The sequence below is a fragment of the Alosa sapidissima genome, chromosome 13, assembly GCF_018492685.1.
Source record: "Alosa sapidissima isolate fAloSap1 chromosome 13, fAloSap1.pri, whole genome shotgun sequence".
In the NCBI taxonomy this organism is placed as follows: Eukaryota; Metazoa; Chordata; class Actinopteri; order Clupeiformes; family Clupeidae; genus Alosa; species Alosa sapidissima.
The window spans coordinates 13,449,349-13,472,273 of NC_055969.1; the positions used below are offsets into that span (position 1 = coordinate 13,449,349).

Here is a 22,925-nt window from a genome sequence, read left to right on the forward strand (position 1 = left end):
TGCATTATGTCATATAATGCAATATATTACATTAAATGTTCAGAAAAACACATCTCTTTGGTTCATCAAATAAACGTTTAATCCCTGTGTTTCAGACATTGATGAGTGCAAATTCCATAGCATTTGTGTGTTTGGCAAATGCAAGAACCTCCCTGGAATGTTCCGTTGCATCTGTGACGATGGCTATGAGCTGGATCGCTCTGGAGGAAACTGCACAGGTACTGCACTCTCAGATGACAGACAGCCCCATTGAAATGCTTCTCTGTCCTAATGTTTCTGTTTGTCTCTAATGCCATTGAGTTCTTCTCTGTTGTGTGTTGGGGATTGCGTACAGCAATATCTTGTAAGGAGGCCTTTTTTTACAGAGAAATGTTGTCTTCAGCAGTGTAGTTTAATACATGTGTGATTGTTCTTACAGATGTAGACGAGTGCATGGACCCTATAAACTGTGTGAATGGCCTCTGCGTGAACGTCCCTGGATCGTATGAGTGTAACTGCCCAACTGACTTTGAGCTCAACCCCACTGGAGTCGGCTGTGTCGGTAAGTGATTTTTATTGATCTTTATGAAGTTTGTTTAAAAAGCTAATAAGGTGATCACAGGATTTTATTGCTTAGCACTTTCATTATTACAGTGGGCAGTGCTTCGACTTGGCCAGCTTCCCTCGCAGTCCGCGCGTGGGATCACGCGGTATCACGCGGTATCACGCGACTTTAATTTGTATTTTTCCAGTGACGCTGCAACGACGCTGCAACAACCCAAACAACCGGCAGATGTCTCAAGTGAGCAGGGTGTCTCGTAAAAAGAAATGGAGCCTGGAAACCCCTACACAGACTTAACTACAGACTTTAGCAGACTGGTTTAGAAATAATTTAATAGCCAGAAATATGCCTGCCCTGCCCTAATAAAGAAATATTTGGTTAACTGCGAATGAATCCCGTTTGTAGCCGTAGAAGAGACGCAGGACAAATTAAACATTCTGGTTTTCTCTGAGTGCAACGATGATAGACAGACATCATTTGGACAAAATATAGAGCATATTAACCTCCGTTGCTCAGCCAAATGCCTTCCTGTTACGTCCTGTTATCACGGAGTTACAGGCGATAAACGATTTTTTATGGTCACAAGTTTATTTCATTAGCGGTTTATTTTTTTGCTTATTGCTTACTGTTTACTGCTTATTCAGTAGAGCATTTAGTGCTCTCCCCAATCCCAGACGTTCACATTGCATGTTTGTTTGTAATGGATGCAACCGCGAGATACGCGTTTGACGGCAATGAGTTGTTAACAGACATGAACCAAGACATATAGCCCAGCAGCAATCTAGGGACTGTTCGTTATTTATTGAAGGGGCCACCGGAGGAATTTTGAGTGTTTCAGTCAAAAGTTGCATGACCCTCCCTTGCCTGCTAGAAATTGTTCAATGAGCCTCCGACAGAATTGTCAAAAAAGACATGACCCTCCCCTGCCAATTGTTGCTGTCTTCCGCCCGCGCTGCACTGCGCCACGAAGACACACTGTGATAACGTTCTTAAATCAATCTTTCCCGGGAGCTTGCATGCTACCAATCCTTCCTTTTCAAATGTGTTGCACCTGTTTGCACAATTTCACAAATAATCATATGTGGTTAATAATATGACAAATAATCCCTGTGCACGGGGACCGAAACAATGCATGCCAACTTTTTGCATGTTTATCACGTATTTTAACTTTTCCCCGCTGTCTTGCCGTTTTAATGTTTTCCCGTAGAATATCCCATATTTTAATACTCTCATAACATTAGCCCTGCCATCGGGCCTGTCTCTGTGTTGCCCTGTTGCTACCCCCTTGCCCTTCCAACGAAACAGATGTCTTCAAATAATCGTTTTCCTTGCTTGAAGGCGAACTTAGTGTGATGTTAACCTATTTAAGTTTAACGGCTACTCAGCTACTAGAGAAAGAATTTCCCCTGTTTGTATGTTCACTCCAAGTTGGCCTACCATACTGTAACTTACCAACCCTGCACTGTAGATCCTAACCTGGCTATTTATATTTTTCTGTGAAATAAGCAAATGTATTTGTTCAACTTTATGAAGCAGAATTACGCACTAGGCTACTTGGAACGTAATACATTTGACAAAGGACGGATGTATGTTGCTAGTGACAAAATATTAACTTTCAGTGTTTTACGATGTCTTTGTCATGGGGAAGTGTTTTTCCCCATGCATTTATTCTAGGCTACTGTCAGTGACTGCCGCGAGAGAAGCGGGGTCTGTGTTGTGTTGCGTTGCGTTAATTTATTTTCATTGGGCATGCCCTGCCGTGCCGTCCACAGCTCAGTTCCGACAAAGCCGAAATTACTCCTTTTGAAACAATGAGTGCCGCGCGTTTGTATGGTTATATTGCTTGACAGGGGGGATCCCAAGCAGCTTTCAGCCATAAGGCTACTTTGAGAACATTTCCTAATTCACCCGACACTAATATTCAAAATGTTGAAAACTATTTCGGCATAGCCTATAAGCAGTTTAATTAAATGTAATGTTAGTTGTAAACAAACGGGCTACTTGGTGAAGCTTGGCCTCACAGATGCGCTCGTGCCTTAGATGGCAAGAAAAATCTATGATATGTCCTCAAGCCAGTGTAATTTTAAATGGTAAATGGACTGCATTTATGTAGTGCTTTTTTTATTCATTAGAGCACTCCAAGTGCTTTACAGGTTGATGCTTCACACATTTACCCATTCACACACACACTCATGCATACCAACAGCAAAGGCACTGACCTGCTCATTGGTAGCAGTTAGGCGGTTGGGTTACCCCATGGTCCTTGATCTTTTCTCTCTCTGTTCTCTGCCCCCCCCCCTTCCCCGCCTGTCTTGCTTCCTCTTCTAGACACTCGTGTGGGGAACTGTTTCCGGGAGGCGACTCCTCGTGGACGGGGCAGTCTGTCCTGCAGCGTGGAGGTGGGGGTGGGCGTGAGCCGCTCTTCCTGCTGCTGCTCCCTGGGCCGGGCCTGGGGAAACCCCTGTGAACTCTGCCCCCCCATCAACTCCTGTGAGTACAAACTCTCTCACACCCACCACTCAATCATGAATAACATCAACATGTTAATAATTAATATCACTAATAATGTCAACATGCTATGATCAGGATCATAATCACGTTTATCATGTTTAGCATTATTTGGCTTACTAGACTATTGTGCAATAATATGGAATAATCTTATATGCAGATGGTTTCACATACAGGTATGCTGCTTAAAAATGTAAAACCCTGTGCACCTATAAAAATAGGAGCTCGGTATTACAGTACATGCCATCTAGACATCTGTAGTCTTCTTACATCATAAATCTGCTCTGGCTTTATCGCTTGTTGGAGTCTGAGTAATCTGTTGTGTGTTGCCTGCAGCGGAGTACAACACCTTGTGTCCAGGTGGAGAGGGCTTCAGACCTAATCCCATCACCATCATACTGGAAGGTAAAGGAGGAAAAGATGTTTTGGCTTATTTAGGCAACTTTTGTTTATTGTTAGTTCCTAAAAAAGCCATTTGTCATGGACAAAATGAAACCATAAAAAAATCAGTCAAAAGGTTAAACTCATTTACAGCTAGATGAATATAAAGAAAAATAAGTTGAAGAGAAAAAAAAATGCCATTAGTCCTTGTCCACTCAAGTGGTCACTGTGGTGGCGGTTCGTGTTTATGTTGTAGACATTGATGAGTGCCAGGAGTTGCCGGGTCTTTGCCAGGGTGGGAACTGTGTGAACACCTTTGGGAGTTTCCAGTGTGATTGTCCTCCTGGCTACTACCTCAATGTGGACAGCCGCATCTGTGAAGGTAGGAACCTGAACTCAGCACATTTGTACTAGGAGTTATTCTGAACTAAAGAAACGACATGACAGGATAATCATCCTGCATTGTCCTCTTGGAGACACTGATGATGACTGAAATTCAAGTTCCAGATGATTATTTATTATTTGACCAAAGCTAAAACACATTCTGTATTTGCAACAAGCTTCAGTCATGTTGTTGCTTTGTGTGTCTCAGACATCGATGAGTGTGTGGTCAACCCGGGCATCTGCGGACCTGGCACCTGCTATAACACCCTGGGCAACTACACCTGTGTGTGCCCACAGGAGTACATGCAGGTCAACGGGGGCAACAACTGCATGGGTAAGTGACACACTGTATGCCCCACCATATTAGATGGTATAAATATATTTTTTTCAACAAAAAATCCATAATTAGCTAATGTATTGCAAGCATCACTGCAATGCTTTAAGAAATGTGCAATTCAACTATAATGACGATATGCAAAGCCCTGCAGAAGCTGTGAGGTGTTATTTCTCTAATCATCCTCTGAGAAGTTTTCTGGTGAAAGAAGTGGGTCTCAGCGCTCTGCTCTCCCTCTCTCTGCTCTCCCTCTCTCTCTCTCTCTCTCTCTCTCTCTCTCTCTCTCTCTCTCTCTCTCTCTCTCTCTCTCTCTCTCTCTCTCTCTCGTCCAGACATGAGGAAGAGTCTCTGTTACAGGAACTATAATGGCACGGTGTGTGAGAACGAGCTGGTCTTCAACCTGACCCGCCGGCTCTGCTGCTGCTCCTACAACGTGGGCAAAGCCTGGAACAAGCCCTGCGAGGCCTGCCCAACCCCTGCCACAGGTGAGATGGCAGTCACTGACCTGTCCACGGGTTAACTAACAAACTCAACAAACTCCAGAGGTGCGTTCAAATTCGCAAACATAGGCGAACGTTTGCAAACGTTTCACAAACAGTTTTTCTGTTTGCCTTGAGTTCTCGACGAACGTTTGCAAACACTCACAAACAGTTTGAGGAGGTAGTTCTCCAGGAACATACAGTGGAGGTGGACGTGAGCTGGACGAAGTGTTACCGTTACAATGGAATGTTTACACCAAAATTTAACTGTACCTCAGAACGCACCTCAGGTTGCAATCTGAAAACAGCCCTATGCTCCTCCTGACCACTATGCTGTTAGTATGCTGTAATTTTCTTATATTCATTGATAAGTACATTCAACAGGTTGGACTGAAGCTAATGGCTGTTTTGAACATTTCAGATGAGTATCGCATTCTCTGTGGGAACATAGTGCCAGGGTTCAAACTGGATATTGAGACTGGTAAAGCCATAGGTAAGAAGTTTTAATGAAGTTTACACAAGTGCCATCCATGTTTTTTTTTAACTTTAGCACTTTCTATGCGAGATACAGCTCAGCTTTTGTGACAACAGTTTAATGTTGTTTTGTGTCATGATCAATCAAAGTTTATAATGAATGGTCTGTGACTGCTCCTCTGTTCCTCCGCATAGACATCGATGAGTGTCGGGAGATCCCTGGCATCTGTGCCAACGGTGTTTGCATCAACCAGATCGGCAGTTTCCGCTGTGAATGCCCCACAGGTTTCAGCTACAATGACCTCCTGCTTGTGTGTGAGGGTAAGCAACGAACCAAGACACACACTCTTTTTCACTTTCACAGCAGTGACCGATCAGTGGCAGCTGGTCAAACACCAAACTCAAAGTGAAATCATGAACAAAAACCTGGAACTGGAATTATGGGGCAGTTATTAGCCTTGTAACAGCACTTTAGTCACGGTACTTTAAGCTTGTGGTTGGGAGCTCCAAACTAAGCTCCAGTCTAGTAAAATAACAGATGTATTTGAGGTTATCTGTACTTGGAAGACCTCTGCTTGGAAAGCTATGGTGTTTTTTAATCTTTTGCATCCCACACTCTTAAAATGAATGTGTTGAAAACAACACAACTTGCGTTGTTTTTAACACATCTCTGTGTCCAGATAGGGACAACACAGTTTGTGTAGTTTCCTTTTTTTATTTGTGACACAACGTGTGTTGAAAAAAATAACACAACCTGCGTTGAAAACAACACAACTTGCGTTGTTTTTTAACACATTTCTTTGTCAAGATAGGGACAACACATTTGTTTTAAGAGTGCAGACAAGAGTTATGATGTGCTGTCCCTGTGCCTCTGTGTTTGTGGCAAGATGAAGACACCCTGTGTTGCGCTGCTCTCCCTGCTTGTGCATTGTGCTTGTGCAATTTCTCTGGCCCTGGTGGAGCTCTAAGCCCCCGTAGTGTTTTGGTATGACAGAGCAGAGAGAGAGAAACTGAGAGCAGAGACCTCAAGTCCCAAAACACAGGAAGCCATGGAGACTGAATTTCACCGTGTGCGCCTCCACCCACTGCCCCCCCCCATTCGTCTTTTGTTGTCCTTCTCTTCTCCCTCTCCTCTTCTGCCCCTTTGCCCTCCCTGTCTCTCTCTCTCTCTCTCCTCTCTCTCTCTTTCCCTCTCTCTGTCTCTTCAAATATTAGCCTTGCGTCTGCCTGCGTTTCTCATGACTTCCCCCACCGAGTGGTCTGCGCTGCATGTGGTGTCAGTCTACATTAGGGGCTCTGTTTGATAGAGGGCAACCCAACACCCTCCTCTGAACCCCCACACCGCCCGCCCACAAGGATCCAACCACTGTTTGCTCCCTGCCAGGCGTCTGTGTGTGTGTGTGTGTGTGTGTGTGTGTGTGTGTGTGTGTGTGTGTGTGTGTGTGTGTGTGTGTGTGTGTGTGAGGAGGGATGCTGTGGTGAAGGGTTGATGCAGGGGGAAAGGAGCCGACCAACTTAGTCTTTGTTAGAGGGCAACCCAACACCCGCTCTTGATGCAACCACAGTTTGATTCATATATATATATGTGTGTGTGTGTGTGTGTGTGTGTGTGTGAGTGTGAAGGGGAGAGAGCCAGGGGAGCTGCCGGGGATGTGACCCAACCAACCAACGTTACTTTTCAAGTGTCTCCAGCATGCTGGTGGTGACCCCACACACACACACATTCACCCCCCCCCGTCTGTGCTCCAGCGGAAGGGCGCCGGGGCTGTGGGTCTGGGGCACCCAGTGGTGAGCGGGCGATCCTCTGGGGGCAGACGTAATTAGCGGTTGCTATATTGGGGTTCACCGCTCCCCTCCAAACCACCACAATGAGGGGAAAATGTGACAGGCAGGCCAGAGCAGGCCAGAGCAGGCCAGAGCAGGCCAGAGCAGGGCAGCGCTGAGCAGGGCTGAGTGGAGCGGAGTGGTGTGGGGGGGTTGGGTGCACTGCGGCTGTTCCCAGGATTGGACAAGTTGGGATGTTTTTATGAGTCTGACAGATCTATAGGCAGACAGAGAAAAGGCAAAAAAAGGCTTACAGCTGTGTAATATATAGCTATTATTAACTATATATCATATAACATTATATCATAATGTTAATTACATACAGTACTTGTTAGAATAATTAATAATCGCTATGTCAATCCTAATGTCTATGCAGTCCTGCTAAAGTCAACAAGTGATTTAGAAGGCATGGTTCATCATCATATATGATCTACCTCCTTCTACGATTATCTTTGGTGATCTTTGCAGGTTTATTAAAGAAATGTCTTGCCAGGAATCTGTCAGAAATGCGCCATGTCACTGTATAGTTTTGCCATTAATTGGATTTCTCTCCCCCCCAGCTTCCCCCCCCTCTATAATAAGACTCAATTAGCCATCGGACACATTCTGACGTGAAATCCAAGCTTTTGTTTTCCTTGCCCTGGATGTCAAAGCTTGGTGCCCTGTGCTCCTTCAATGGGCCATTATGGAGTTGAGACAGACGTCTTCGATTTCGCACTGACTCACGCGCGGTAGATGTGGTTTGACAGGAAACTCTTAGCGGTGCCTGCCGGTTCCCTCTATGAAAAGACCCCCTCATTTCCTGTGAAGTTTAATATAAATGAAGGCCCTGGTGTTCACTGGGACTTTATGAAGTCTAATAAAAAGAGGAAGCTGCAAAAACCATTCATGAAATGTTTCTACAACCTCAAGCACACAGTCTCTATTAAATACAGTTAGTGTTTCTTTTTATAAGTTGACAGCTTGATATGAAAGACTTTTTGTTGAAAATTGTCTTTTTCTTTTTTAGATAAAGCAGGGTGCAGACAAAAACGTCTTTTTTTTTATTTTAGAAAAGATGTCAAAAAGGCAGGTATTAGTTCAAGAAAGAGGCCAAATATACCATTTTAGCAGCAAGTTAGAGAGTTTAAGTCTAACACATCAGAAGAAGTAGCTTGGTAACTACTGTACTTCCATTATTCTTCCATTATTCTTTATGCCAGACTTATTTTTAGCCATTTCATTCCATTCCTCTTTCTCTTTCCTTGAGAGAGTATTTGTACAAACGGCATCTTGTTTTCTCCTCCCCCCCCTTCTCGCTCTCATCCTCTCTCTCTCTCTCTCTCTCTCTCTCTCTCTCTCTCTCTCTCTCTCTCTCTCTCTCTCTCTCTCTCTCTCTCTCTCTCTCTCTCTCTCTCTCTGTTCTGTCCTTCCTCAGACATTGATGAGTGCAGCAGTGGTGAGATTCTGTGCCAGAGGAACGCCGACTGCATCAACAGTCCCGGGAGCTATCGCTGCGAGTGCTCCGACGGCTTCAACCTCTCCCCCACCGGGGCCTGCATCGGTAAGGACCAGAGCACCGCACCGCACCCGCCCCGTACCCGCACCGTACCCGCACCGTACCCGCACCGCACCCGCACCGCACCCGCACCACACTCACCACCTCACAGCTCCCATCACACTACTCACTCCATACCCATGCGTCTAGTGGCACTGTACCACTGCCTCCTGTGCCACATTCTGTACCCTTCAATGCAAGCACGATTCTAAAATCATAAAAAGTTCAGGATTGTAGAGTTGTACTGAGTTGTATTGAAAACAAAGAAATCTAAGTCATCGAATGCCGAAAGTCCAGTGGGCTGCACTCATGTTAGTGCCGATCTGCCGGGGGCCTTAGCTTTATAAAATCACTGTTGTCCTTAGTCCAAATGTAGTGTAATAAATTTATATCAGACAAATGTTACAATGTTGCTGTGCTCTGGACTATTAGGTCGCTAATTTGTGAATCTGTTACAACGTGACAGTTCATTTCAACTTCATGAGTTTGGCATATTGATATACAAGTGTAATGCAGCGAAAAACTGGAACTAGTTCATAGGTGTGAAACGATTTGGAAGTCAATTGACGTTCTAAAGAGCACATCACAATAGGGAATTCAACCAAGCGCTGGCTAGCAATCTCATTGGCAGTAGATGACCTTAGTCATTCATGTCATGACCCAACCCCCCCCCACCCACCCACCCACCCTTGGTGGCACACAGCAGGGTATCTGTTTCTGCTCCCCTGTCCACCCAGTTCCCGTGCAGTCAGGCAGGCGGCACCTCCAGCTGGAGACCAGCACCATGCCAGCTTCTTATTTTCCCACTGTCTCCTCTCTGTGTTGCTTGGCGCTCACGTCCACTCTGTTTGGAAGCTCTTCCACCCGCTCCCACCTCCTCTCCCGTCTCGATTCTCCCTGGATTGATCGTTTAATTGCACCCAGATGTAGTGACCTTATCCATACCCCCTCTCTCTCTCTCTCATTCTCTCTGTGTCTCTCTATCTTTCTCTCTCTCTCCCTCCACCGCATACCCTTGATTGTGCCAACCATCAGACCGCAACGAGTGCTTGGAGATCCCCAACGTCTGCAGCCACGGGGAATGCATGGACATCGACGGCGGCTACGAGTGTTTGTGCCACAACGGCTTCAGGGTGTCTAACAACCGGCGGATGTGCATGGGTGAGTGAGTGGCCCGCACCTCGGTTGTTGTTTTGTTTAGTCTGTCCTGTCCGCGCGTGCTCTCAAGGATGGAGGTGGTGTTTGAAGTGACCTCCATTAACCCCTGCTAATGCTAACGGGTTTAAGATGCATTACAGGAAGTGGTGAGTAGAAGAATTGTTGAGACATCATATGTCTTCTTAATGGTTTCTGTCATGTTAGTTCACCCTCTTAGGATCACTCACAAGGGCAGCAGTAAAGCCAGACACATTTAATCTCAAATAGTTGAAGCAGGATAAGCCGTGTTTTTGGCCCTGAATAATGTTAGTCAATGTTTTATTGAAAGATGTTGCTTTATTTACTTTATCTTTTGGCCCCAAATAACATTAGTTAATGTTTTATTGAAAGATTTTACTTTATTTATCTTTTGGCTTGGAACTGTGTTGACGTCTTGTTTAAACATCTCCTTTATTTCACTGTAATAAAAGTTGTAAATGTTGGTCTGGTGTCTCTCTGTTCCTCCTCTTGTTGTTGTCCAGACATCGATGAGTGTGTGCGTCAGCCTTGTGGAAATGGCACATGCAAGAACACTGTGGGCTCCTTTAACTGCCTCTGTCACCCTGGCTTTGAGATCACGCACAACAATGACTGCACAGGTAGGCCTTGTCTGCCGTCATCCCCATACATTCCATCCACATCCTGTGTGATTTAATCGCATGTCAACATATAGATAGAGTGTTACATTATTAGTCATTTATCAGACACTGAAATCCAGAGCCATTTACAGTGAACGGACATATACCACAATGAAAAATGCATACATATGCTTCACTTGTCAGGTATTTGGACTCTCAGCCTTGGTAACACTGTGGTCTTCCTGCTTCTGTATTTTCTAACAGACATCGATGAGTGCACAACGTCATACGGTCAGATCTGCAGGAATGGCCGCTGCATCAACAGCATCGGCTCGTTCCAGTGTCTGTGTGATGAGGGCTACGAACCCAATCTGGACGGCAAGAACTGCGTCGGTGAGTCAGAGCCTAGTGTCCAGAGAGTTGTTATGGTGACGCTATTCTTGTTTTTGGATAGTAGAGTGGTACACTGTGGATCCAAGTTTTTAAAAAGTATTATCTCATCGCGTATATCTCCTTTTTTCCATCTCTCTCTTTATTTATTTTTCATCTCTTGCCTCACTCTTTTTATTAATATGTTCTTTGTCTTCAACCTCTCCATCTCTTTTTTCTCTCATTCTGTGTTCCTCCTCTCTCTCTCTCTCTCCTCCCTCTTTCATGGGAATACAGACGTGAACGAGTGTGTCATCCTGCCGGGAACGTGTGCTCCTGGGACGTGTCAGAACCTGGATGGGTCATTCCGCTGCATCTGCCCCGAAGGTTACAGGGTGCAGAACGAACACTGTGTAGGTGAGAGCCCCAGTCCACCCGCCACTGTGTGTGTGTGTGTGTGTGTGTCTGTTTGACTCGGTGAACTGGTGACTCAACAGGGGCCATCGGGTGTTTTTTCTCAATATGAAAGTTTGTGTGTCTGTGCGAGTGTGTACAAGAGAGAGTCTAAATGTGTGTGTGTGTGTGTGTGTGTGTGTGTGTGTTTATCTCATCAACTGCCCTCTTATTTCACTTTATTTTTTTTGGATGGAGAAAAAAACCTTCTGCCAACAAAAATAAAGGAACCCTTAAGTTTGTAAATTGTGAACAGTGAACAGTGAACAATGATGTTAACTACGCCTTCCCCCCAACCCCCCCAAATGAATGAACCCAGTCAAATGAATGCAGATCTATCCAACTGCAGTGTCCTGTCCAGCAGGGTTTTATGCTCATATAAGGCAGCCCCTTTTCAACATCATGGGCTAATAGGCCCTCTTGTTTGACTCTTAGATCATTAGTTGTCCAACAAAGCCTCCAGTCAATTCACTAGTAGGGCCACACACATAGTTCATAGATTGATAGATATGTGTGTGTGTGTGTGTGTGTGTGTGTGTGTGTGTGTGTGTGTGTGTGTGTGTGTGTGTGTGTGTGTGTGTGTGTGTGCACGCACCCATGAGCGTGTGTGTGTGTCTGTGTTTGTGTGTGCCCGTGTGTGTGTGCAGCAAGTGTGTGTGTGTGTGCGCGCACGCGTGTGTGTATGCGTGTGTGTGTGTGTGTGTGTGTGTGTGCCCATGTGCGTATGTGTGCCCATGTGCGTATGTGTGCAAGTGTGCATGCATCACTAGTCTTGTTTCAGGTTGGGTGACCATGATGTATTAGTCACTCCGCTGCAGTTGTGTGACTTTTCTGGGGCACTGTGTCACAGTCTTCCAAACACACCCACTGCTTTTTCACTCTTGTTTACAGTGTGCTTTCTCGCTCTCTCGCTCTCTCTCTCTCTCTGTGAGCAAATGTGTTGATGGATGGAATCAGTCTCTCTGTTTCTCTCTCTCTCTCTCTTTCTCTCTCTTGCTCCTCTGTCCCCCTCTCTTAAACAGATGTCAATGAGTGTGTGGAAGATCCAAACATCTGCCTGTTTGGGACCTGTTTCAACAATCCTGGCAGCTTTGAGTGTGTTTGCAAGCCTGGGTTCATCCTGTCGGAGAATGGACGCAGATGTTATGGTACTTCTCTCTCCGTCCCACAAAAAAAAAAAAAACACACACACACATTAAATTCAGTATAAAATTTGTCTGAAAGTAGCCTTGGTGTTTTAATGTCTAAAAAAACTGCCAGTAAATTGAGTGCTAACTGCTTTTAAAGAGTGATGATGTTTCAGTAGGAGCTTTTTAATGAGGTGAAACGAAATCGTTAACATAATTTACTTCATAGTTACTTGACTTCCTGTAGGTGAATTGTGTGAAGGCTGAAGTGGCCCATTTTAGCGTTCTGTTCAAACTGCACCTATTTACGCAATTAAGTTGTTTGTGTTCATGTGGAATTTTTCCTGAAGTGACCCTGTGTAATGCCCTTATTCAATTACCTCACCCATGTGCTTTGAATAAGTGGAGTTTGCTAAGGGCAGAAAACATTCCTCACTGTCTGTAAACTGAATAGTTTCTGTTTCATAGAAAGAAAAACAAAGTGTCTGTGTTGTGCCCAAGTATTCATCAAATATGTATGCAAGTGTCTGGTTTACAGAACGCTATCAATGCCACATTTGTTGGTTTATTTTGATGATGAGTAGCCGGTCGAGACTGGTCATGACTAGAGCATCCTTAAGAACCATTCCACCTTTGTCGTGTTGAATGCCACAGTGATGTGTATGTACGTTTATTTTACCTACACAGAGCCCGGTTCTCCTCTGGAGGACTCTCTCTCTTGTCATAACGCACCTCTTCATCTTCATAACGCACCTCTTCATCTTCATAACGCACCTCTTCATCTTCATAACGCACCTCTTCATCTTCATAACGCACCTCTTCATCTTCATCATGCTTGTTTTCGCTCTCCTTCTCCCCTGTTTGTGCAGATAAGCGGGAGAGCTACTGTTTCACGCGCTTTGAGAATGGCAAGTGCTCGCTCCCACAGGCCTTCAACACCACCAAGGCCAAGTGCTGCTGCAGCAACATGCCCAAGGAGGGCTGGGGGGACCCCTGTGAGCTCTGCCCCAAGGACAGCGACGGTGAGGCGCTCACAGACCTGTCCACGTCACTGACACTGGGGTGTGTCTCTCACTCAGAGGCTCACAGACACATCCACCCCACTGACGCTGGGGTGTCTCCCTCACTCAGAGGTCCACAGACATGTCTGTAGCACTGACACAGAGGTGTCTCTCTCACTCAGATGGTCACAGATGCATTCACATCACTGACGCTTAAGTGTCTCTCTCTCAAAGTCAAAGTCAAAGTCAAAGTCAGCTTTATTGTCAATTTCTTCACATGTTCCAGACATACAAAGAGATCGAAATTACGTTTCTCACTATCCCACGGTGAAGACAAGACATTTTACCAATTTAAGTCCACAGACAAACATAACATTCAAGTAAACAAAAAAGTAAGTAAATAAGTAAATAAGAGGGCACATATAATAATGAAAAAATAAGAGCAGCAAAATTTGGTTGAAATTGTGCATGGACAGTCAATAAAATACTAGTGCAAAGTCAGGCCAATAAAAGGCTTGGGTAGTTCTGTTTGACCTAAGTAATAAAGAAAGTGGCATAGTGGTGCAAGTTATGTAAGAGCAGCAGAAGTGTTGTGTTTTCAGGACAACAACACCAAGTTGTAAAGTGTACAAGTGTGCAAGTGTGCAAGTGGAGTAGTGCAGGCGGCCATTGTGGGTCCAATGTCCAGGATGTTATGTAGCTGAGGGTGGAGGGGGGAGAGGAGGGAGAGAGTTCAGCATCTCACTCAGTCATTCACAGCACACCAGTCATTCACAGCACACAGCACTCAGCATCTCACTCAGTCATTCAGCATCTCACTCAGTCATTCACAGCACACCATTGATGCACCTCACTTAAGGTTGTAGGATTGATGATGTTGCAGGGTGTTGCAGTGTGACAGCTTTGCTAAAAGCCTGTATGCACTCAACATAGTTTATAGTGCATGCTGCAGGCATCAACCTTTTTGAACTCAAGAGTTCTACTCGATCATTACAGGTACTGATCTGTCTTTTAACACATTCAGCATAGAGCTCTGTAATTTAACGGCATTTAAATGTCCTTTTCCTCCACTAAAGCTGGATTCAAGGACCTCTGTCCATTTGGCTTCGGCATAATCCCTGGATTTGATGACTCGCGTATCGGTAAGGATACACCTACAGTAAATCATGTTAAGCTACACATTTTTTGTCATCAGTATGTGAGTTTCCAGGAAATGGTAGCTATAGCCTTTAGTTTTTGTACCTTGCTTGCATTCTGTTTTCTATACTGGAAAATGTTGTATTTGCTTTCATTTGAACTTTATTTGCATGGGTTGATTTGGAAACACAACAAAGCATAGCACAGGGATGAATCTTTGTCTCATCTGGATTTGTGGTTATCTAAGTCCTATGGCTATACCACTCTCCCTCCCTTTCCATCTTTTTCTCTCTCCACCTTTCTCTCTCTCTCCCTCTCCATCTCTCTCTCTGCCAGACCTGAATGAATGCGTGGAGAATCCAGGCATCTGCTACAACGGGCACTGTATCAACACTGACGGTTCCTTCCGCTGTGAATGTCCTATGGGCTACACACTTAACTACACTGGCGTGCACTGTATCGGTGAGAGAGCCACCCCATTCACTCCCATTCACTTTCAACAGTATGTTGCTAATGTGGAATATGCTAAGTCTGGGGAGGAAATGCATTAATGTCCGGAAACATTCTGGAGACATCTTTAAAATGATTGCCCCCCAAAGCATGATAAATTCAGCTGTAGTAAAAGAATGATTTGCTTTTTGGTAGTGACAAAACACTTAAGACGCAAACTTTAGCATATAAGATGCAGTGTATCTGAATGGGCTGAGTAATTGTGAGGTGTCTGTGTGTCTGTGTGTGTGTGTCTGTGTGTGTCTGTGTGTGTGTGTGTGTGTGTGTGTGTGTGTGTGTGTGTGCGCGCGCAGACATTGATGAGTGTTTGGTGGGAAACCCATGCGGTAACGGCACCTGCACCAACGCGATCGGGGGCTTTGAGTGCACCTGTGAGGAAGGCTTTGAACCAGGACCCATGATGACTTGTGAAGGTATACTGCTCTTACTTGAAATGATACTGGTCATTTCTCAGTTAATCAGTGAAATGAGGATGGATCGGGTATACTCAAGGAGACCCCATTCATTCTCCTAGATGTTCTCATTTTGAGTGAATGCTGTGTTCATCAGTCTATCAGTTAATATTGTGTCAATAGGATTTCATATAAATGGCAGCCTAGAAACATAGACTACTCCTTATTTTGATGTATGCACCAAAAGTATGCAGTTGTGCTTGTTGTGGGGAAAGTTCAATGTTGCTAATGAAAAGCACAGATGTCCGTATATAATGTTGAGGAAATGTCATGTACAGTAATGCTATACAAGATTTCCCTGGAAAATAATGACACAGGTAAGGAAAACAATGTATAGGAAATGAAATCATCCGGTCAATTACAATGTAATAGACGTTTAATGAAAATTCTTAATTACGTCAAGACAGTTAATTACATGTTCTGTATTTGATTTAATTTGACCCATAAAACTGCAGCAGAAATCGATATCACTCTTGCACTGTTCTAGATTTTTTTGTCATTATTATTATTATTATTATTATTAATATTAAATTACCTGGCGATACCCGGTGGAAACCCAAGACTGCATGCAGGGCACTGTAGTGCTGCTGGACCGTTACACTTACTTCTCTGGTCACTGCTCCACTCTAGTAGTGACTTTGTACAGACTCCTCAGGTACACAGGTAGGTACACACAGGGTTGTAGTGGAGACTAAACGCAAGTAAACACAGTTTATCCACCTCTAAAATTTCAGAAATAGAGTTTTTCCACCTCTTATTAGAGTTTATCCACCTCTCAAAACAGTTTATTCACAAATTTCAACTTTTAACATTCAAAAATCACACTATTATTCACTTCACAATGTGTACACTCATCAACAGTCGAGGGACCATTTAATACCACTGGTCCACCTTACTGTGATCACAGAATTCATAGTTTACCCACCTGTTATTTTACCACTACTCCCCTGTGTACATATCAGTATGGACTTTATCTGACAGTGGCTATGCAAGACCAAATTATGAGATGATAGATTATCTACATGGAGGAGAAATGAAATGCAGGCAAATGAGAGAATGAGTGATAAAAATTCACTTATACTAAAGAGAAGGAAAGAGAGAGTGCTTCCTTGGATCAGAGAATTCGTACCGTTTTTGTGAAAGTGCCTCTGAGTCACTGTTTCAGTTGTTCAGTTAATTCACTTATTTCTGCTGTTGTTGTTGTCATGCTGAGTGATATGCATCATTCTGATTCTCAGGCCAAACGATGAGGTTTGCCTGTGTCAGGTTGCTCTTTTATAAATTGTAAAATCGACTTAGTTCTGCTTTTATGTTGTCATGTGCTGTTTGTGTATCTTAGGTCACCCTCTCTGTTTTGATCGGTTTGACCTGATTTGTTTGTTTGATGTGTTTTTGCTCAGACATAAACGAATGCGGGCAGAACCCGCTGCTCTGTGCCTTCCGCTGCATCAACACATTCGGCAGCTACGAGTGCAGCTGTCCAGCAGGGTACACGCTCCGGGAGGACGGCAGGATGTGCAAAGGTACAGTAGGCCTTGCACTGGACGCTCATAAGCATCAAAGAAAGTCTCAGACGCCAATCATAACATGAAATCAGACAGACGGCCAACTGACATGGTATGACATCATTCACTGAAACTTAACCCATTTCCTGAGGAGACTATCATAACAAAAACTGTGCACACATGGAAAAACCCAAAGGTGTGATGAATGGTGGACCATAATATCATTGGATACAGTCATCAGTCTTTCATTAATTTGACACTATTGCAATATTTGCTCTGCATTCTAGGATATTTTCCTGACCCACTTTGTAGTTTGTTTACCAGTGCCAAATAAATGCTATTAATCTCTCCCTTTCTCTCTTTTTCTCTCTCTCTCTCTCTCTCTCTCTCTCTCTCTCTCTCTCACTCTCTCTCTCCCTCTCTCTCTTTCTCTCTCTGTCAGACCTGGATGAGTGTGCGGAGGGCCTGCATGACTGTGAGTCGCGGGGCATGGCTTGTAAGAACCTCATCGGCACCTTCATGTGTGTGTGCCCGGTAGGCATGACGCGGCGCCTGGACGATGAGCTGTGCCAAGGTCAGTGGCTCTCAGTCTCAGCGCTCCCTCTCTTCCTGAGGAAATTAGTGTCACATGGCATCAGGGACTAAAAACTGAAGGATTTTCGTTTTGGTTCGTTCTGAAACATTATTTTTATGTTCCAGTTTGTGTTCCAATGTCTCTCCACAAAATGGTAAGTGGTTAGAGCGTTATAGAAGAACAGTTAATAGCATTCCTTTTAAATAACATTACAAATGCCTTTACAAATTGATTGATGACAGGTGGCACAATAGCCTAAACCTTAAAGCCTAAATCAAAGAAGGCAGTACACTATAAGATCTTCAACAATGTCTGATAGTCTAAATTCAGGCACAGAATTTCCTTGCTTTAAGCCCTGGCTTAAACTTATGGACGTTGCTACCAACTGCGTGACACTAGACCTAGATTTTTTCGGAGTGTCTCTTGTATGTTATTTCACACGTTTCAGTAATTTAAACTACATATTTGGAAAAGGCAGTCAGATAGTGTTGGATTGGAAATCCATCTTACAAACTCATAATAGGCCTATTATACAGGGTAGTCACAGATTCATAAAGTCTGACTAAATTTAGCCTATAAAGAATCCGAGGAAAACCTTGTGGGCAGGTGACTTTCCAAGCCTATCGACTTTTGAATAATATTCTAATAAAAGTTAATTGAAAAGATAAATACCATTATTATACCGGTGATCTAAAATTGAAAATGCCATTTTCACTCTGGAACAAGTGAAACTAGTTTTATTCCCGTTTTCGGTTACATTCACCCCAAATTTTAGTTCATTTACAGTTTTTGATCTTTGAACCATTTTTAATCCCTGTATGGCATCACTGTGGGGAGACAAAAAAAGTTTCTAACAGCATTTGTTATTTTACATTTTATTGACTGAAGCACCATTTGTCTCACTCTATCCATATTTCTCTCTCTATCTCCCTCTCTATTTCCCTTCCTTCCTCCCTCTCTCTCTCTCTCCCTCCTTCTCTCTCAGATGAAAACGAGTGCCGCACTAAGCCGGGTATCTGTGAGAACGGCCGCTGTGTGAACACCATTGGCAGCTACATGTGTGAGTGTGGGGAGGGATTCCAGCCGGACTCCACCCGCACTCAGTGCTTAGGTGAGCCTCACCCCCAACAGCGACAAACTGACCACACTATCTATGATATTATACCCTTTTTGAATAGTGTGCAGATGTGTGTGTAAATACTAACTTTTTGGTATCATGCTACATTGACAACTGCTAATTTTTTTATTAACATTTCAACAAAATACCTGTGTCAGTTTAAGAATGCATGCACCGTTTTTCTTAGGTTATTTTATGTTACGCACGGATTACTCTTCATGTGTTTATTGTGTGTGCAGACTACCGGGAGGGCTTCTGCTTCACAGAGGTGCTGCAGACCATGTGCCAGATGTCCTCCAGTAGCAGGACCCCCTCCACCAAGTCCCAGTGCTGCTGTGACGGGGGCCGGGGCTGGGGCAACCAGTGTGAGCTCTGCCCGCTGCCCGGCACTGCCAAGTACAAGAAGCTGTGCCCACACGGCCATGGCTACGCCACTGACGGCAGAGGTCAGAGACTGCCCTCTGTGCCCCTATTTATTTATTTTCACTGTATCTATTTAGATATTCTTTATTCATGTTTATATATTATATATTAGACCTACTGATGTGTAATTATTTCTGCAATATTACAATACAATGGCAATACAATATCAATACTTAATTACATGTACATTGTGTTACATTATTTATATCTTAGTAGTTACATGTAGAAGATGTAGTTGTGGTCAGTTGAGATTCAGTTTATGGTTAACATGTAATAACAGCTGTGAAGCAAATAATAGTATTTATTACTTGCTTAATAACATTGTAATGAGGACTGTTAATATAAAGTGGATTTAATTAATCCTTTTTGTTGATTTATGTTTGCCATGAAGTATTCCATAGAGTGCTGACTTTGGTTTTTCCTGTAAAACTGCATTGAGACATACATGTGGTTTTGCGGTGAGTTTGTTGTACATATTTTCCTGTAGAGCTTCTACCTCAAGGTTTTCCTTTTGGTTGGCCTCATCCTGCTCGTAGCCCACAACCTGGCAACCGCTCAGTCAAGCCAGACCAGAGATTTTTTTTAAATGATTTCTTACTCACTGACATGGTGTCAAATGGGGAAAAACATAATGTATGCCCTGTGTTATTGAGCGGTGTGATGTTTTTTTTATCTCCTTTTGCAGACATAGACGAGTGCAAACTCATCCCAGACGTATGTAAGAACGGGAAATGCATCAACACCATGGGCTCCTACAAGTGCCACTGCAAGCCTGGCTACACCGCTTCTATCAGTGGAACAGCATGTGATGGTAAGGCTAAAAATACACAAACTGTTATGCTATAGACATATGGGGCACATATTTCATTGACAGGCAACAAGCAAAGTTGGGCAGCAAACACACAAAGTGTCTGACATATGAACTAAAGAGGTCTTGTGGCAGGTGGGAGCATGGTGCGTACCCATGTTGTGCTTAGGACCTGGTTCAGGAAATTGAATTAGCAAAATGTTTTTGCCAATTTACAGTGGAGGAAATAAGTATTGAATGTAATTAAAATGCTTTTCAGTAAATATATTTCCAATGAGGCTATATGTGCAAGGAGGCTGACACACACAAACACACACACACACACACACACACACACACACACGTCAATGACGATCTGATTCAATTCAATTCTCATCACTTCATTAAAGTCCATAAATAAAGTTATGTGTAATAAAATGAAATGAGACAGCAAAACAATATTGAACACGCTAAGAAAAAGCAGTACACCAATGCAAGGAACCAGTTGAAATCTGCAAGTAGTTAGAAAGTATTTATATCTCCTATCTGTAAATTAATATCAGCTAAGTTAGTAGATTGATAGGCTATAAAAAAGGTTTTTCGTTACCAAGGTGTCACACAAGAAACATCTCATGATGGGTAAAAGCAAAGAGCGCTCCTTGCTACACAACATTTGGACAGGCCAAATGAGAGAATGTAGTCTGGTCAGACAGGAGCAAAATGGAACTTTTTAGCTGTTATACTACACACCATGTTCGGTGGAGAAATGGCACTGCACATCACCCTAAAATACAATGCCAAGAGTGAAGTTTGGAGGTGGTTGCGCCATGGTGTGGGGCTGTTTTTCATCTCATGGTACTGGGCTGGCAGGCTTCATACAATTGAAGGAACGATGAATGGAGCCATTTTTTCCAAGAGAATCTTGCCATCAACCAGGTTGATGAGGATAAGACGTGGGTGGACATTCCAGCAGGTCAACGATCCAAAGCATACAGCCAAGGAAACTCCTAATTGGTTTCAGAGAAAGAAAATCAAGGCCCTGACTTAAATCCAATTGAACAATTGTGGAAGGAACTAAAGATCAGAATTAAAAAAAGATTTGAAGACTATCTGTTTTGAAGAATGGGCCAAAATCACACCTGAATACCGTGGCTGATTTGTTTTTCCATACAGGAAATGTCTTGAAGCTGTCATTACAAACTAAGGCTTTTCCACAAAGTATTTCAGTTGACAAGTTCAATACTTTTTTCCCCTGTGTCATTCCACTTTATTACACATAACTTAATTTATGGACTTTAATGTTTGGATTTCTTTATATGTGTGGATTTCTTGAGTTAATACCAAAGTATGGTGACAATTTCATGTGCATAGCCTCATTGGAAATATATTTACTGAAAGAAATGCAGTTAAAATGCAGTCAACGTGTGGACTGAACGTGACTTGGTTAACATCTAGGCTGACACACATGCATCTGTCTTTCAGACCAGGATGAATGTTCCATGTCTCCCAAGCCGTGCAACTTCATCTGCAAAAACACGGAGGGCAGCTACGCGTGCTCCTGTCCCCGTGGTTACACACTGCAGGAGGATGGCAGGACCTGCAAAGGTGGATGACCTTTAACACTCTTTAAGCTTTCACATTTTAAGAATTATGTATTAATGCATTATGATGCCATTACAATTATAATAATACATAATGCATTAATACATGAACATTAATTAAGCATGCATTCAAAGATGAACTCCTTCCATTTTGGAGCTGGAGGCGATGCACTTCCAGTAGTTCCTGTTAAGCCTCAGTTTTAATGACTAAATGGTTCACAAACTCACACATGCAGATCTGGATGAGTGTCAGACCAAGAAGCACAATTGCCAGTTCATCTGTGTTAACACTATCGGCGGCTTCACCTGCAAGTGCCCTCCTGGTTTCGCTCAGCACCACACAGCCTGTATAGGTGAGTGCACGCTCACGCGCACACACACACACACACACACACACACACACACACACACACACACACACGTCAGTAACGATCTGATTCAATTCAATTCTCATCATTTCATTAAACTGTATAATGTGCTAAAATCCAGCCCCTTAGCATATAAATTCCCCCAAAGTCAATGACCCTAACCAGCCACCATACAAAGCGACATGCTTGTTGAGCCCCAGGTGTTGCTTTATGCTCCTCAGACAATAACGAGTGTGCAGCGGAGCCCACCCTCTGTGGAGCCAAGGGCATCTGCCAGAACACGCCAGGCAGCTTCAACTGTGACTGCCAGCATGGCTACTCCCTGGACAACACTGGCCTGCACTGCGAAGGTGTGTGCTACAGTCCTACTATTTATCAGTCGATATATGTAGATATGGAAATGGATGCATGCATGGATGGATGAATGAATGGACAGAAAGGGATAGAGAGAGTGAGAGAAAGAGAAGGAAAGCAAGAGAGAGAATAAAGGAAAGAAAGAAAGAAAGAAAGAGAGAGAGAGAGACAGAATCCCAAATACACTGTATTATTTTTACCATGCTGTGTTTCAATGAAAGACTAAAACTGTTCTGTAGCCAGACTGCCGTAATCATAAATCTTGTTTATGTTTTAAGATGTCGTTTTGCATGTCATTGTTTCCTCGTGAGGGAATGTTTTTGAGACATTTAGATGATGGAGTGTCTTTACTTTTCGACCTGATCACCTCCACATTTGTTCTATTTAGGTTACCTATATGTACGAAATAATATGTTAGCACATATGTTTTGTATGTGGGTGTGTGTGTGTGTGTGTGTGTGTGTGTGTAGTGGTGTAAATCATAGCTGTGAGCGTGTTTTTCGACACCTCGATTCTCACCCCGTTTTTTTTGCACCACCCAGTAATCCAGCCTGGATTCCATTTTTAAGTGGCTCCAGTCTGCCAAGCGCACACATACCAGTTCATTTAGGGGCTTCTGCCGAGGCCAAGCATTGTTCTCTCCAACTCAATGCAGGCTGGCATGCCCCAAAAACCACAACTTCAGCTTCCATTCAGCAAATAATGTCCACCCTGAGTGTGTGCACCAAACACAATCACAACGATCAAATCGATAGGATACACTTTTGTTGTGTGTTTTTATAAATACGGATGGATAAGAACTGAAAACAGCAGTATCTGAGTGGACTGGAATCTTCAGTGGATCGTGGATTTTTTTACCTGCTTTGTGTTAGTCAGAAGCTGCAGAAAAACGGCCCTGCGAGGCTGTTTT

General features: G+C 43.6%; 1 protein-coding gene across 1 annotated transcript in view; it reads left to right on the forward strand.

Annotated features, from left to right (window-relative positions):
- Positions 1-22,925, forward strand: part of LOC121680662 (fibrillin-2-like) — an 86,265-nt gene that overhangs the window by 57,645 nt on the left and 5,695 nt on the right. The window contains exons 35-61 of the mRNA XM_042060137.1: positions 96-218; positions 419-541; positions 2,870-3,031; positions 3,386-3,454; positions 3,687-3,812; positions 4,023-4,148; positions 4,481-4,633; positions 5,049-5,120; positions 5,297-5,422; positions 8,343-8,468; positions 9,498-9,623; positions 10,142-10,258; positions 10,502-10,630; positions 10,904-11,023; positions 12,082-12,207; positions 13,056-13,208; positions 14,264-14,329; positions 14,661-14,786; positions 15,128-15,247; positions 16,687-16,809; positions 17,234-17,365; positions 18,351-18,476; positions 18,722-18,928; positions 19,591-19,716; positions 21,175-21,297; positions 21,530-21,646; positions 21,883-22,011. Coding sequence (XP_041916071.1) covers positions 96-218; positions 419-541; positions 2,870-3,031; positions 3,386-3,454; positions 3,687-3,812; positions 4,023-4,148; positions 4,481-4,633; positions 5,049-5,120; positions 5,297-5,422; positions 8,343-8,468; positions 9,498-9,623; positions 10,142-10,258; positions 10,502-10,630; positions 10,904-11,023; positions 12,082-12,207; positions 13,056-13,208; positions 14,264-14,329; positions 14,661-14,786; positions 15,128-15,247; positions 16,687-16,809; positions 17,234-17,365; positions 18,351-18,476; positions 18,722-18,928; positions 19,591-19,716; positions 21,175-21,297; positions 21,530-21,646; positions 21,883-22,011 — 3,372 coding nt within the window. The remainder of the gene's footprint in view (positions 1-95; positions 219-418; positions 542-2,869; positions 3,032-3,385; positions 3,455-3,686; positions 3,813-4,022; positions 4,149-4,480; positions 4,634-5,048; positions 5,121-5,296; positions 5,423-8,342; positions 8,469-9,497; positions 9,624-10,141; positions 10,259-10,501; positions 10,631-10,903; positions 11,024-12,081; positions 12,208-13,055; positions 13,209-14,263; positions 14,330-14,660; positions 14,787-15,127; positions 15,248-16,686; positions 16,810-17,233; positions 17,366-18,350; positions 18,477-18,721; positions 18,929-19,590; positions 19,717-21,174; positions 21,298-21,529; positions 21,647-21,882; positions 22,012-22,925) is intronic.